This window comes from Cryptotermes secundus, unplaced genomic scaffold (genome assembly GCF_002891405.2).
Source record: "Cryptotermes secundus unplaced genomic scaffold, Csec_1.0 scaffold5, whole genome shotgun sequence".
Classification (NCBI taxonomy): Eukaryota; Metazoa; Arthropoda; class Insecta; order Blattodea; family Kalotermitidae; genus Cryptotermes; species Cryptotermes secundus.
This window is the reverse complement of record NW_019724742.1, coordinates 2,055,198-2,072,024: the sequence shown is the minus strand read 5'-3', so window position 1 is coordinate 2,072,024 and position 16,827 is coordinate 2,055,198. Positions and strand designations below refer to the sequence as shown.

Here is a 16,827-nt window from a genome sequence, read left to right as displayed (position 1 = left end):
ATGCTAAAACGAAATGCGTAAACAATTAATGAAAGGTGCTCTCTTTTTTGAGCATGCTATTCCGAACAGTCACGCGCAGTTCTTAAGAATACCTAACCAAATGCAGGGTCTGTAAATAGGTCACAAATGGATACAAAATGCAAATTATTCGATATTGGAACCTGCAAAAAACATTCACTTCTCGATATATCCCCCACCAACATTAATATACTGTCCCACCGCTTTACCAGTGCGTCGGAACCCGCAGCAGACAAGTCTTCTGACTGTTGTCTCAGCCACTTCCGCACCTCCGTTTCAACCTCCGTCATCAGCGAAACGTTTGGCACCAAGGAGCTCTTTTAGCAGACCAAACAAAGGGAAGTCACTAAGGACCAAGTCCGGGCTGTAAGGCGGATGTTCAAGAACTTCCCATTGCAGTTCTTGAATTCTCTCCGCGGGTTGCTGGGGCTGCTTGGGGTCTAGCAGTACCCCTCTTGCCAGTTGGCCTGAACGTCTTCTGTGACTTGTATCCCGAGGTTTCAACAGAACTTCACAGTAGATGCAGAATTCACATTTTCACCACACTTCTGAAAATGGTCAACAGTACTCCCTGGGAATCCCAAAACAAGGTAAGCATACATTCCCAGCTGATGGTGTAACCTTAAACTTTTTGGTTGAAATTGGACTGGGCTAGTTCCGTTGCATTGAAGCACTCTTTGATTCGGGTTGGGAGTGATGCACCTATGATCCATCCCCATTAACAATCCTGTTAAGCGTATCTTCTCCTTCATCTGTTCATTTTTCTCGATCCTTCAGTTCTATCAGCACGCGCCGTGCGCTCACTATCCGGAACTTCAAATGATCAAGCAATTTGCTGTATGCCAAACCGTGGGGACATCCTTGTGCAGTTGCTACACTGCCTATCGGTACCCTCCTGCCAGCTCCTATCGAGTCTTCCACCCGCTGCACAGTTGCTTCTGTCGCAATCTCAACAGGGCGGCCTGGCCGGGCATCATCTGCGACTTTCGACTGTCCTTTGGAGAATTTCTCGGCCCAGGTGTGAACCGCTTTACGCGACAAATACTTCACAACGTAAACGGGAAACATTCTTTACGGATACTGTGACATGTAGATCCGCTGCTGGGCAACGCCCGCAATAAACACGAGGCCAACAATACAGGAGCAGTGTTTTCTGTGAACCGCGATCATTTCTTAGGTAGCATACTCCTCAAGCACGGTCGCCATTTTGAGTACTGAAACCAGCCTTTGAACATGCGCATGCACATCTGCTACCTAGACACTCATGAAGCTGGACTGTGCTGCTACCTAGTGATACATATAGAAAACCTATTACGTCCATTACAGCTGCTTTGCTCCCATTTGTAACCTATTTACTGACTCTCCCTCATAACAGAGATCCATCTTTAAATTTGAGAACACTTCGGTAATCTCGCACCGTGTCAAATTTGACAGCGATCACGGCTTATATAAAAACCAAACACAATATTTTGCGACATCACCGCGTTCCTTTCTACTTGAGATATAACCACCAACTGTGTTATTAGAACCAAAAGTTTCAACACCGCTAATGCCAAAGTACACTATCAGAAACGACCCTGCGAAAGTTCCATCCACCTCCCATCTTCGGAACCGATCTTCCTAGCACTTCTCCCTGTCGGCCTGCCACACGTTTCTCGATCAAAGTTCTAAATGCAGTCCTCATTTCCCCCCTCTCCAATACGACCAACAAGTGTAACCTCCGTTTCAGAACTAGAACCTTGCTTGAGAACGTTGCATATTTTTAGATACTACAGGGTTCTGACGACGGTGTATAACACACAGAGATACTGGGTTTTCGGACTTTGTCCATCGTCCGGATTCTAAATAACTAAGAAAAAACACGTTTCGGAAACTGGATCTGTTTCCGTCCTCAGGTGAGGGAAGACACCTACTCTGTGGGTCCCTTAGAAAGAGCTAGCCTCAATCACTGGACCCAACAGAGTAGGTGTCTTCCCTCACCTGAAGACGCAAACAGATCCAGTTTCCGAAACGTTGTGCTTTTTCTTAGTTAGAATTCGGACGATGGAAAAAGTCCGAAAACTCAGTATCTCTGTGTTGCATATTTCTGTTGGATCTACTACCATAAAAGGTTACATCAGTCGCTGGAAGGGGAGAGTATCACTCGCGGATGGATACCTATTTGGAATTTCACAGACTTTGCGTACACATGCATATATCAATCCAAACAACAATACTTACGCCTCGTTGGTTTCCACTAACAAACCATCGTCAGGCCGACAGTCAGGACCACTATCCTACCATATATTAATTTATTTTATCTATTACTTTATCCATCGTCAAATTTACAGACGGTCACATTATAACAGAACAGGAAAATAGTTAACAGTTGCAGCTGATGAAGCGAACAAGAGGAAACAGCAATGTACCAGTAAATTAAATTAAATTAAATCACGAGTTTCGAAACCGATGAAAGGACAAGGTTAAAAAAGATCAAGGCATTACACCGCTGTTTTCAGAAATGTCGTTATTGACGTCACTTGGCGATTCGTGTAGCATACGAATGTTTTCTTGCTAACCTTGGGATGGTGTTTATAGGGAACCGAAATTTCAATGGATACGTATTAAACTCTTGTTGAACTAACTGTGTCCGCGACATGTATCGGTCTCTCGGAGTCGGCGACATCCAGAAAATAATGCATCTCGACGTGGCATTCTCCCAATTATGGTATTTTTCTCTGTTTCTTGAAACGTCTTTAGCTTTTCAGTTGCAGTCCCCTAGCACGAGACCGGTGTCTACTGAGTCAGCATATGACAGCCCCTTTCCGCGCTATATCGGCAGGTGACGTGCCTTCTCATGCTTCCCTTGCTTCACAATGACTCGAGATGGTAAGAGTATCAGGCACTGTAAGCATCAGCACAAATTCGGCGTCAATTGGGTCTCTACGCTCATCACGAGCCACCAAACATTCTCGGTACGACGGTAAGATTGTTGACGGCAGGCGCCGATATATGCACTCAAGGTTGTAGCTTTCTAAGGAAGGCTCTCAGGGAACATCATCCCGCAAAATGAAGCATCTACTAATGAGGCAGTCTGTCTAATTGCAGTGTTCTACGCATTCCTGCAACAAGAGAGCATATACACGTATATTATGCAAACTGGCCTTGGTCTGTAACGTCACATACCACGGTTGACTGCAGGCTGTACAGTTATACATCCAAGAATAAAACACACAATAGTGAGAAGTGTAGGAATACACGTTCTTTCAAAATGTTTGATACGTACTGACATTGATGTACATCTGTTGCAAACATAATGTATGAATGTTTCAGAGATATTCATCACACTAACAAGTTATTTCCCATTGCTTTTAGTCAAATGTGCATTCTATACCATGTAATCAATGCATTCTGGTGACCGTCAACACTACTAATGCTAAAAAAATGTTAATATTTAGTTTATTGCGTACTGGCCACTACATGTTAACATCATAACAAATCACCTTTCCACTGCGAAGTTAAAATGATCCATTTTTTAAAATCTGATTGTGTCATTAATAAAATATTAAATTTGGATCGTGAATGAATCTAAGATCTGTTTATATGTTTGACGTTAGAAAATAAAAAAATAAGTGAATTCCATTATGCACAACAAACAGCAAAGATTCCATGTCATGTACCAGTCAGTTTCCGTTCTAGAAAACCGACATTAACGGCCGTAGGGATACGTTGCGCTGACTACGCGACACCCTCTACCCGCTAAAGTTGGCACTAACTTCGCCGACAAGTGGCGGTCGCTCGGTCGGTATAGTTCGCTTGCGGACTAGAACCAAGGAGTTTGTTTTCTTTTGCACTGAGAAAACCAAGTTCAATCTGAACTTCATGTAGGCCTTACTGGGCTCATAGGAACCAAAACTAAACTCACTATGGAACTTTATGCGTGGAGCCGCAGTATGAACTCTCATGAAAATCGCCTTTGTTGCTTCGGAAGTAAAGCGTGTAGCGGGGCGGAAAGACGCGGATTCTCTGTTATGCATTCACGTGACAGTTCGAGCGACCGCGACGCCATGTTTACCGGCAAAGGCACGCCTTAACCGTTTCTCCCGCGCCGCAGCTAAATGTTTATAAAACCTGGCACGTAAGACATGTTAAAACGTTTCTTAAGTTTCTATCATCAAGGAACACATAAGGCAGTGGTGCAGACTTTTAAGGTGGGATCAATACCAGAATGAGTTTCAGGGCGTCAACACATCAACAAGAGGGGTAACAAACGGAACAAACAATTCAGCAAGCGTTCACGACGTACAGCGTTTATTAATGGCCTAATGACACGTTTCAATACAAGTCATATAAGTATGAATGTAAGTTCTAAAGTAAAGTTTTGAAAAGACAAGTGCCCAGCACTTATTGCCCTGTTTTCAAATGCATGTAATCCAACGAACCATTTCTTTCATTTAATCACATTCAGTTCAGATGCGGTTTTACCAAAACTGATTCCTCGGCTGTCCGTCCCTAGTACTTCACCCTTCTGCCCCTTAATCCTTTTACTGAGGTCTGTCTGGTAGAATTAGGACTGTGTATCTCTTCAGCCTATGTGTAGTTCCGCTATTGTCTAGTAGGTTCACTGCTAGTGCATTAGTGTGGTTTTCTGATTTGCTGAAGTATTTGGTACACCACTTTCTTTATTCCACTGAGCGCTGTGTTCATTTGTAGATCTTCATGGATCCTGTGATTGTTTATGTACCAAGGTGCGTTCAGAATCGATCGGAGAGTCTTGGATTGAAAGCGCTGGAGGATTTCGATGTTGGAATTGAATGCTGTCCCCCTAGCTGAATTCAGCTGAATCCATATGGATCTGAGTACTGCTTCCAATAGGAGCAGTTTGCTTTCTGTTGATAGTGCCGATGTTCTCCCGAGTAGTCAGTTCATTTGTTTCACTTTTTGGTTGAGCTGTTTTCTTTTTCCCATGTCAGTCTTCTATCGAGATGCTTGGCCAGGTATTTCACTTTATTTTTGTGGGGTAGATAAACCTTACCCATTTGCACTGTCCGACAGGTTTGGATGCGTAGGGTGAATGTAATATTCACGCGGTAGTGTAGTTAGTTGTGGCACTATGCTACAAGCCGGACGGTCGCGGGTTCAAGTCCCGATAAGGTCACTGGATTTTTTTCAATTGATCCAATCCTTCCAGCCGCACTATGGTCCTGGGGTCGACTCAGCCTCTTAACATAAATGAGTACCAACAATATTCTTGGAATATTCTTGGGGGTAAAGGGCGGCCGGCGCGTAGGGCTGACAACCTTGCCGCCTTCTATGAGCCGATTGTCTATAAAATGTGGAAACCTCAACATCTCACAACCCTATGGGCCTCCATGGTCTATTACAGGGATAGCTTTACTTTTACTTCACATTTTACACGAAGCCTGCACAACATTGCGATGGTGCAGACCGTTGTAACAGTCCTGCATTTTGCACTATCAGCTTCGTTACATACATATATCAACATATACTTCGTTATCTCTACCACTTCTAATATCCTTTAGGTCAATACGAGGTTCGCGAACCTTTTGTGGATGGATTCGCAGGATGCTGGCATTTTTATAGTCCACTAGATCAACTGTGCAGGGCAATGCATAAACATGTGGGAGATGCTTCTCTGTATCTTATCAATGATCTAGATCACTGTTAGAGGAGCCGGGACAGCGTAGTCAGTATGGCGACTGGCTATGGGCTGGGCCAAGGAGAGGTCGGAGCTCGAGTCCCGGTAGGGGCAAGAATTTTCTCTTCTTCACGTCATCCAGACCGGGTGGGGGCCCACCCAGCCTCCTATTTAATCTGTACCGGGGATTCTTTCCCCAGAGGTAAAAAGGCAAGGTCGTGAAGCTGACCACTCACCTAGAACTAGTGCCGAGGTCATCAAAATGTGGATCTGTGCATCCACTCCCTCATACGCCTTCATGGAGTAGTGTTTCATTAGTTAAGCACAGGGACAACTTTACATTTACCTGTACCACTGTTAGTGCTAGTTATAAGACAACTGGGATATATATACAGTTCCAGCTGAAGAGGACAAGTGCAGGGAAGAGTTAATTATCTGACATTACACATCTGACACAGACTGCATCCAGTTCGAAGGGAAACGGTTTGCGAAACATTGTGTGCACTTTTAACTATCCGTAAGAAATTATACGGTCCGATAGAATCGTAGCGTCTGTAACGGCACATTCTAACTGCACGTCTAATGAGTTGGAAATATGACCATGGATGGCGAGCGCACTGAAAGTTTCACTGAGACGGTTATGATTTGTTTTAACTGAACAGACTATGGAAAGCTACCAAAAAAAAAAAACTTCAATCAGGGTAGTCGCCAAACTGACGAAAATTAACTTTATACAATGAACAGTAAAATATGGCTTTTCCATAGTATATTACTTTTTTCTTTCTTTCAGTGACTAAATTTGAGAACCAGTGTGAGTCTGCCTATTAAAGCAACAACTCATAACACATCGTAATCAGGTCTCCGACTGGCTCTTTTTGTCGTCTCTTGTTCGTCAGACTGTGTACCTTTGTAACAATTCCGCTTGCGTATGTCTTATCTACCTGCTCTTTAAGTTTACATCATCAAGTAACGCAAGAGTATTGTGGAATTCTCGCATGCTCCGATGTAATATGAGTAAAACATTAAGCGTTTAAGCATACTGGTTTCACATACTGAAGCTGTAACGTTTATCTGCGAGCCACGTACGAGTATATTAAGTTTTATATTGCATCTGTCCAGCCCGTTGAGTCGGAAACAAGCTTTTACTTGAAGAAAGTAGTCTTCTGGGATTTGGCACCGTGTATATGTGGTGTTAACCGACGTTTCGGAGGAACGTATCACCTCCATCTTCAGGGTAGAAGGAAAAATATAAGAAATCCGCAAGCGAAGGGACCGTGAGAACCCGTACCGCTTAGTGGGGGGTGGAGTCCAACTGGGTCCACTCGTCACGGCGGCCACTGATTGGCCTACTGTACCTGCCCCGAGTGATTATGATGATGGAGAATTTTGTGGAATGAAGATTGGCAGGGGAAACCGAAGTACTCGGAGAAAACCTGTCCCAGCGCCACTTTATTCACCAAAAATCCCACTTGACCAGACCCCGGGATCGAACCCGGGCCGCCGCAGGTGGGAAGCCAGCGACTAACCGCTTGTGCTATGGCGCGACCTTACTTGTTGCAGATACAAATCTATTGTTACTAAGCTTATGATACTTCAAATAAACCACGGTCAACCTTCCTTTTCTTAGTTAAATACACACACCACAGTGAAATGTGAAGCAAATAAAAGTTACATATTTTCATGACATCTATAAAAATGTAGTTAAGTATCAAGCATAAAATGGGTTATGAGCCTATTAAACCGACACATTACAAAAACCAAGGTTTCAGTATTACAGCGAGACAATGGGCCTATATTATGACCTGTATCTGTCTGAGTGATATTAAAGTTTATTTTTCGAATCAGATGCCCGATTTACACGAAAACTTAGTATGAATTATGCACTGAATTCTATCTTGTCACACTTTTCATTAAACTTCCTACAATCGGCAGCAGGAGTATGGCGGATACGTAAATTTCGGAGGTGGGAGCGACACCCGCGCCATTCAACTTTCGGCCTGAAATTATGTATGGTAACAGGTCTTCGGAAACTAACTTATGCAGCGTTTACTGCGGTGATTTGCTGTAGCTAGCGACAACTAACGAACCACTTGAGACCTAAGCATGTGGAATTCGGTATGAGGGCAGACCTCACGCATACCTGCTCATCATGTTCGGAATACTGTCGGGAACTTACACACACATAGCAACACTCCGAAACCATGAAGTTACATGCAGCAAATCTGAAGGAGACCTGGACAGAAACTGCACGATACTAACGCGCTCTTCATAAAAATAAAATAAACAATAACAATACTAACAGATCTGTGGAACCGGGAAACTCACTCTACGAGTTGTGCTCGAAAGCCCTCCTCAGTATTTAGAAACAACTGACAAAACAGCTGAGGCTAGTGAGGATAAGAACAGAGTACAATGCGCCGACTTTTTGTGTATGACACACTTAGGCTATTGTTACTGGGTATCATGTGGCTTGCTACATTCCAACAATGAATAGAAAGATGACGTATCCGCAAGACGAAGAATTCGGCCTGAATTGAAATAACTGTCAATGAAGCAAGCAACAGTCGGCGAGCAGCAACTACGTACATTCTGCTCGGTCAGCTGGTGGAGCACCGACTTGTTGCTAATGTGACGTTACTACAGAAACAGAACCAAAAAGGTACTCCTCATGACGTGTAGAAACAGATCCCGAAACTCTGCTAATTTATATTCTAACCACTAGACCAACATGCAGCGCGCGGTCTAAGGCATGAACCGTCTTCGCGCGCTCCAACACTGGGACCGTAGGTTCGAATCCCACTCGAGGCATTGATGTCTGTGTGCATCTATCCAGCACATTGCACGGATTAATACCACAGTATATCACAATGCACACTTAGAAGGATGCTGAATGTATACTAAACCACAAGCTTACGAGACGAATGTCACTTCGGCATTGGCCCATAATAAACACTAACTCACATAAAACTAACAAGAAGTTCTGAAAAGAACGGATCGCCTACTTTCCCTGATACGGCAAGATGCGCATAGAAAACTACGCGTCAAACAATTTTTCTATTGTTGCGTCTGTATTCGTCGTCGCGGTAACGCTCTCACCGAGCCGCCGCCGCACGGCAACGATAGGGGGACACACATACGGACACACAGACTGATGGTAGGGGCCCACGTAGTACTCCGTTGAGATGGGCTCAGGCGCCATCATACATATACCAAGCCTCACAAAGACTGTCTCAGACACTCAAATGCTGATTGAGGGGGGATAAAAAGACATGCAGACAGGATGGAGGTCACACAAGCCTACTTTTATTTTTTCAAAACAAGGAAAGTAGGCTAACAATGCTTCGTCTATTTCTACGTTTCCCACTTGATCTTCTGTAATGAGGATCTTTAGCAAAAAATTATACACATTTCAAGTGGGGCACGCAGTAGCGTAGTTAATTGATGCACTATGCTACAAGCCGGAAGGTCGCAGGTTCTCTTCCCGATGAGGTCACTGAATGTTTTCAAGTGACCTAATCCTTCCAGCCGCACTATGGCCCTGGAGTCGATTCAACCTCTAACCGAAATGAGTACCAGCAATCTTCCTGGGGAGTGAAGGGCGACCGGCGCGTAAGGCTGACAACCTTACCGCCATCTCCAAGCCGACTGTCCAGAAAATGTGAGAACCTCAACGTCTCACAACCTCATGGGTCTTCAGGGCCTGTTACAGGGATACCTTTTCTTTTCCTTTTTACATTTCTTGAAGTACGTGAACGATTACTTCAAAGCAAACTGCCAATCTCGAAAAGGGAGAGGTAATTCTCATCATGTTCGAGATTGACAGCTTATATGTTGCTTTCTGAAACTGCCGTTTATTTCTTTGACTGTATTTGACTAGAACGCCAGGAGCTCTCATGGACAGATCTGGAACCTGCAATGGGCTTACAGGAGAGAAATTGTGTTGCGGCAGTCGCTCGTTTAATCATAATGGGGCTCAGCTTGCTCGAAATTCCTCGAACAAAAATATTATTGCTTTAGGTTCGCTTTTCTATGTCGAACTGTACAAGAGGAGTCTGCGGTTTGGTTGTGGGGAACCGTCTGTAACCACAGTTTGTCTCTGCAGCCTCTCGGCCTGACGCCTGATATTGCCCGTGGCTTGGAAGGCTTGTCAGAAAGTCAGAACTGCAGAGAACTGAAGTGGTTTATACACTACAGCGCTGTGTTCCATTTTGATGCCATACAAAAGTCGTACATCTTAGCGAGGTCCGTAATTTACTGCATGAGCGTGTGAGACATTGATTAAACGCGAATTTTGTTAACCCATTTTCCTATTTTGATAGCATAAAAGCAGGCCCATGAGACCACCATTTCCGTCTGTGTCTGTGTATCCTCTCTGTGAACTTTTGAACTCCCGAGGTATTCCCCATGAAGCCCGCAATGCACACTATGGCACCCGAGCCCATCTCAAAGGTGCACTTCACAAATCCCTCCCATCAGTCCGTGCGTCTGTCTGTATGTGCATCCCCATATCGCCGCCACGCAACGGCTCGGCGAAAACGTTACCGCGGCAAAGAATGCACGAAACAAGGAAGAACTGTTGGACGCGCCGCCTCCCATGCGGTCCGTGTCGCATCTAAAGAAAATTGGCAACTAGTTCTTCCCAGAGCTTATTGTATTAATAAAAGAGGTACAGCTATCCTTGTAACAGGACGTGAAGGCTCATAGGGTTCTGAGATGCCGAAGCTCCCACATCTTCTACACAAACAGCTCACAGATAGCGGTGAGGTTATCAACCTTAAGCGCCCGCCGCCCTTTACCCCCCAGGAAGATTCCTGGTACTCATTTCTGTCAGTGGCTGAGTCGACCCCAGGGCTCTAAGGATTAGGTAAACTGAAAAAAAAATCCGAATACCTCATCGGGAATCGAACCCGCGATCTTCCGGCTTGTAGCATAGTGCCTTACCCAACTACGCTACCGCGTGCCACTTCTTGTATTAATATTTATCCTACGTACGTTAAGGTGAGAACTAGCTCAGGACGGGGTCAAATAGCAGACTTAAAGCTTCGTATTAAGAAAGGAAGCCGGTCACGGTTGCCGAGCGGTCAGAAGCCGGGATCGTGGGTTCCAATCCCACAAAGGTATGGATGTTTGGTACGTGCGTTTATTCTGTTTGTGTTGTCCTGTCTTTAGGCAGAGGCCTTGTGACGGGCTGATCCCCGTTCAAGGAGTCCTACCGTCTGTAAAATGATCGAAATGAAAAAAATAACTTCGACGACGTAAGGTATATGAGGAACGGATTAAGTAAGTAATGCAGAAATGAAAACTCTAACGAGTTTAGCACCAGTGAAACAGTTTCTTGATTAACGGTCGTATCTACTGAACCAGTACAATAATCTCCAGGCAGTCGGATGTGGATGCAATTACCCACAAACTGCAAATACTCTGATGATAGTATAAAATTGATTTCGCTCAGTTCAGTGAAGCGTACGTAAACAGAATGGTCGAAAAAAGGCTAAAATTTAGAACAATCTGTTGGTCGTGAGACTGGAAATCAACATGAACTATGTACACCAGGGCCACAATGAGCTGAATCTCGCCCATTTGCAGGTACGAATACTTCAGGAAGACTGCTGTTGGCGCGGTGCACTCAGCGTTCCGAACGATGAGGCCCTATCGGCTTTGGATGTACCAAGTTTCAATAATTCATTAATACTCAAGTCAAAATATTCTGTGGGTCTGTGGTATCATTTATCAGTTAAAAATAAACCATCCCGCTAAAATTTAATATTTTCTAAAGATCCGTCCACACACACAAGAAAAAGAAACTTCAGTAATTCAACGTCGAGCAGCGATACTGTCAGACCGAAATGAAGAGTTACGTGCATCCGTCATTCTGATAATACTGATAACTAATTCTACATAGCACCGCCCTACTCGAGAAGCTCACGGACTGTCGGGCGGTCGCCCAGTTCTCCAAGTTTTACGGAACTACATGGATCTTTATCGTGCTCACAAAAACTCACAACTGGACCCCATCCTGAGCCAGTCCAGTCCACATCCTCACATCGTCTTTCCTCAGCATCCATTTTTTTATAATTTCAGGTTCGTACAAAATAAATATGACTACTGAAGAATCCTTAACCTTCCCGCCATCTGTGAGCCGATTCTCTATAAAAATGTGGGAGCCTCGACGGCTCACAACGCTATGAGTCTCCACGGCCTGTTACAAGGATAGCTTTCCCTTTTACTGAAGAATCCTTGTGAGTGGAAGAACGATTATAGGCTTATTAACAGATGTTACAGAGTGCGTGAGATTCAAGGGCAAATGTTACAAAAGAATTGCATACTTAAGAGAGATAATAATAGAAAGGGAAGAAAACGTTGTTTCCAGTTTACGTAATGGATAATATTGCTCGTCATATTAGGCATACTTAAACAGAACTGAACAGACAAATGAGACCTTGCAGTGCCACTAGAAATGTCCAACATGACGTCTGTACGCTGCCTAGGCAACCGAATTAAGGGGGCTTTTCCCACCCGTGCTATCTCAGACATCACGCATATCAAATTCTAAAATGGACTTCGTGAACATTCGAATGCATACGAAAGGCGTCCATTTATGATGTGCACTGCAGTTCGATTCACTTGTTTTGGGGCGTGTCCGCAACCTTGCGGAGAGCCTATCAAAAGGAACTCCAAACAGAAATCTATGAAGAACATGTTGGCTACATGTAGGTCATTTCGCTTTTTATCTCTTCAGTTCTTGCTTATAAATATACAGGGGGTTGACAAAATAATGGAAACACTAAGAAATGGGGGAAAATAATTTGTGTTGGCTACATTGAAAGAACTTCAGCTGGCAACACTGAACGCGCTTCTTCCGTTTGTTTACACTCTGCAGTACTCGGTGTAAGTGCATATGTGATTGTGTTGAGTGACAGTCCGCGTGACAGGATCGAAATATGGTACAACTGCCCGATTTTGAAAGAGGACACGTCGTTGGTGGGCGTTTAGCTGGAGCATCTGTTAAAGAAACAGATACATTATGAGGTGTCGACAGTGACAGTTTCTGTGTCTATGTCGACTTACATGAATCGTGGGAAGTCAACATCAGCGAAAAAACAGGGGGCGAAAATCAACACTGACAGAAAGAGATCGTCGTACACTGAGGAGAATTGGTTCAAAAAATTACAGTACTATTGCAGCAGAACTGAATATTGATTTTGAAAACCCTGTTTGCACAAAGCTGTCCGACGTGAGCTTCATAAATCCAAAAGCCACGGTAGGTCTGCAATTGCTAAACCTCTGATTATTGAAAGTAATGCTGCGATGCGTAAACGATGGCGTCACGACCATAAAACCTGGATATCAGTCAACTGGAAACGCGCGCATGATATGGTCAGATGAGTCGTCCTTCACGCTATTCCCTATATCAGAAAGAGTTTACGTTTGGAGAACACCCAAGGAAGGCCACAATCCGGAATACCTAGTTCCAACAGTGAAACACAGAGGAGCTTCTGTGATGGTTTTGGCAGCAATATCGTGGTATTCTGTTGGTCCCAATATCACCCTTCATGGGCGAATCACTGCAAGGAAGTATGTGGACAGGTTGGGTAATCAGGTACATCCCATGTTCCAGACGTTATATCCGAACAACTATGTGGTTTTCCAAGACAAACTTTCCTCCCATTCACACAGCTGGAACTGCTCAGTTAAGGTTAGAAGAGCATAAAGGTGAACATCATCTTCCATTGCCAGCAGAATCACCAGATTCGAATATCACTGAACCGCTCTGGTCACTTCTGGAGACTGAAGAAAGCGACAGATTTCCATCTCCAACATATCTAAAACAACCTGACGATATTCTGCAAGAAAAATGGTATAAAATTCCGCTATGCACTGTTCAAAACTTGTACGAGTCCATTTTAAAGACTACGGCTGTACTGAAGGCAAAAGGTGGTCCAACACCATATTAATAAAGAAATGTGAACAGTACATGTAGTGTTTCCATTATTTTATAAAACAGATGGAAATGCTGTTCAGTTTACATAAAAATTGAATCTGATCAGTAATTTATATTAAGGATTCTAAACAACAAATATCGCTGGATTCATCCACGGATGGATAAAAGGAAGCACGGACCAACGGACATGTGGACAAAGCACAACTAATATGCAATGACGCAGTGCTACATGAAAGACTCCTTTAGATAAAACAAAAACAAATTATGCATTTAGGCCCTAAACATATCAGAGACCGGACTTTAAACGTCAAACTTCCTCAAAATTCCTTCTTTACATGTGGGCATGTGGGACGACAGACAATAGTTAATAAAAGCTCCTACGAAGCATTTACAGTCCCGTTGCTTTGTTGGCTTCAGAGGTTTTAGGGATGCACACTGCACAGAGCCAACGCGCTCATGTGAAGGGTGAAACGCAATGACAGAGCAAGGTTCCGGCAAGCGTCTAGCACTTCCAGCTTACATAAACATGACATTTAGCGTCAAGGTTTCAATCTAGCAATGCATACATCTCTACTTTTACAAAGTTCGGCAAGTCATTACAATTAGACCTGACGAGTAACTAGATGTCACGACATTAAAGACACCAGATGCGTCCATTCGTTAGATTCAAGATGCTTACCCTAGTATGTTGGGGTGAGACAGCTGGTTCATGAGTTGCACTTCCTTCAGCATGTTTGGACGGTTGGATCGGAGTAAGTTCATTTTCAGAACCATCACCTGGCCGGTTGTTCGATGCGTTACCTGCAAAAATGGATGAGTACTATGTTAAGGTCCTGCCCACTTACAGAGATCATGAACATGTTTCTCAAGCGGTAGCTCTTAACCTTTTACGTCTTGCAACCCGCTACTGGTCTTCCAAATTTTCCATTCCCCCATCTCTTTCACAGAAAATTTTACTTGATGTTTCTGTGTGGTCCGTAACGAGGAGCTATAAAAAGAACAAAGAAGATCGTTTAAGACAGTTGAGTTTCGGGAGGCCAGCCTGCCACGATATGAGCTTGGGAGCAGAGGAATTACAACTGAGTGGAGTTCAGGCGTTGGCAGTCGAAAGTGATCCAGAAGAAACTGCGAGGAAGGAATCAGACGGCGTAATAAAGGCTTCATGTGTGCTGCAGTGACAGTGAGACTGTTATACATGAGGGTACGACTAGTGAAGCCTGAGAACTCCAGTGCGTGTGTAACGGTCAACTGTAAAGTGTGTAGATCAGCGATAGCGCTGTATCACCTGCAGTCCCGACATGAATGTAAAATGTGTCAATAAATCCAATCATCCAATCCAAAATCCGTCTATACGTCACGCACACCCCCTACACATGACATATTATTAAGAACCTGAAAGTAAATTGTTGGGGGAAATATCTGCACCTAGGAGGAATAACGGGAAGAGGCCAATTGATGTTACACAACAGAGAATTTAATTTGTTTCATTCTGGTCCGTTACACTAACAGGTTTACAATTAAGTTTATTTCAGTCCAATGTGACACCACATTAGCACTTAGTTAGTGGGTAACTAAGTGCTAATGTGGTGTCACATTGGACTGAAATAAATTTAATTGTAAACAACAGAGAACTCTGCCATCACACAGGCAGCCCACTATTGTTGGGAAGTGATATGACGGAGCTCAATACGGATTGAACATCTAAGCTCAGGTGCGTTCAGAAGTGTTGAGGGTAAGCTATTTAAAAGCTGAGGAGATGGGTGCGTTAGAGTAAGACTCATCTCAAGAAAATAGGTTGTGATGAAGTGCAACGGACTGGCCTTCTTCAGAGTCAAAGAGTGGGTTTTGTTACGGGCCGTACTAAATCCTTGTTTTCTGATGGCTAAATAATTCTATAGTCATTACAACTTCGTTATGGAATTGATACGGCTAGCACAGATGTGAATAAGGAAAGAAATTGAAAGGAAAGGTGAAAATGAACACGCCACAATTAGGCCAGCACTGCATCCACTACAAACATCAACAACAAGAAGTTATTGGAAGAACCATTCGCCTACTTTCCTTGCACTGTAATCTGAGTATCTGATACAAGGAGAAAACACTTCAGTATGTATGCATAATTAAGTCAATAAAACAATATGATTTGGGAGACTGGAGTTTGAATATTACTGATGGGTATGATTTATGAAATACGCCGTTGAGATGGCCTCAGATAGCATGACAGACACATAACAAGTTTCATGATGATTCGTATAGGAGCTCAAGCAATATTAAGGTTTTGTCTCAGAAATCTGAGAGGCTGCAATGTTGGTAATACTTATGGGAGGGAGTTATGATGTAAGCCGTTAAGATATTTTTTTATTGCTAGTAGGGTGGGACTAAGTCCCTTCTATTGCGGCCACTTCTGGCCTATTGTACCAGCCCCAGATGATAGGTGAGGGTGATTGTGGAGCAATTGGTGGAATGAAGATTGTCAGAGGAAACCGGAGTACTTGGAGAAAACCGGCCCCAGCGCCACTTTGTCCACCACAAATCCCACTTGACCAGACCCCGGAATCGAACCCGGGCCGCAGCGATGGGAAGCCAGCGACTAACCGCTTGAGCTATGGCGCGGCCTAAGATGGCTTTATATGGCACGATAAACTTACTAAGTTTCATCAGGATTGGTACAAGCATTATTAAGGCTCTGCCTCAGCATTTTGAATGGTTGTAATGTTGGTATTACTCACAGAAGGGTTTTATGAAGTGCGCCGTTGAGATGGGCTCAAGTGGCATGATATACATAGAGTTTCGTGAAGGTTGGTACAAGTATTCAAGGAGTATTACGGTTTTGTCCCGAAAATTGGAGCGGCTGTAATGTTAGTATTACTGATGGAGGGGATTTATGAATTAAGCGGCTGAGATGGGCTCAGGTGCCATAATACACATACCAAGTTTCGTAGATATTGGTTCAGCCATTCAAAAGTTAATAGGGGAGATAAACACACAGAGACAGCAAGAAGATATGATAAGCCTACGCTAAAAACGGTTTGTAAAGTGTGCCACCCCAGGAGGCCTCGTGGTTCGTCTGTGTTGTTGACCCGGACCTTACCGAATGACAACCCAAAACTCGCTGCAAGTTTTACTTTCGTTTTTTTCTAACGTATCGAAGATTCTGGTATCGAGCCCAGCCCATCTGGAAAACAGACATCAACATTTTCTTCCAGTATTAATACGTAAAGCGTTCTAT

At 43.8% G+C, this 16,827-nt stretch overlaps 1 protein-coding gene across 1 annotated transcript in view; it reads right to left on the bottom strand.

Moving 5' to 3' along the window:
* LOC111862703 (tyrosine-protein kinase ABL1) overlaps window positions 1–16,827 on the bottom strand; it is a 99,432-nt gene that overhangs the window by 38,158 nt on the left and 44,447 nt on the right. Inside the window, exon 2 of the mRNA XM_023848320.2 lies at window positions 14,278–14,399. Coding sequence (XP_023704088.1) covers window positions 14,278–14,399 — 122 coding nt within the window. The remainder of the gene's footprint in view (window positions 1–14,277; window positions 14,400–16,827) is intronic.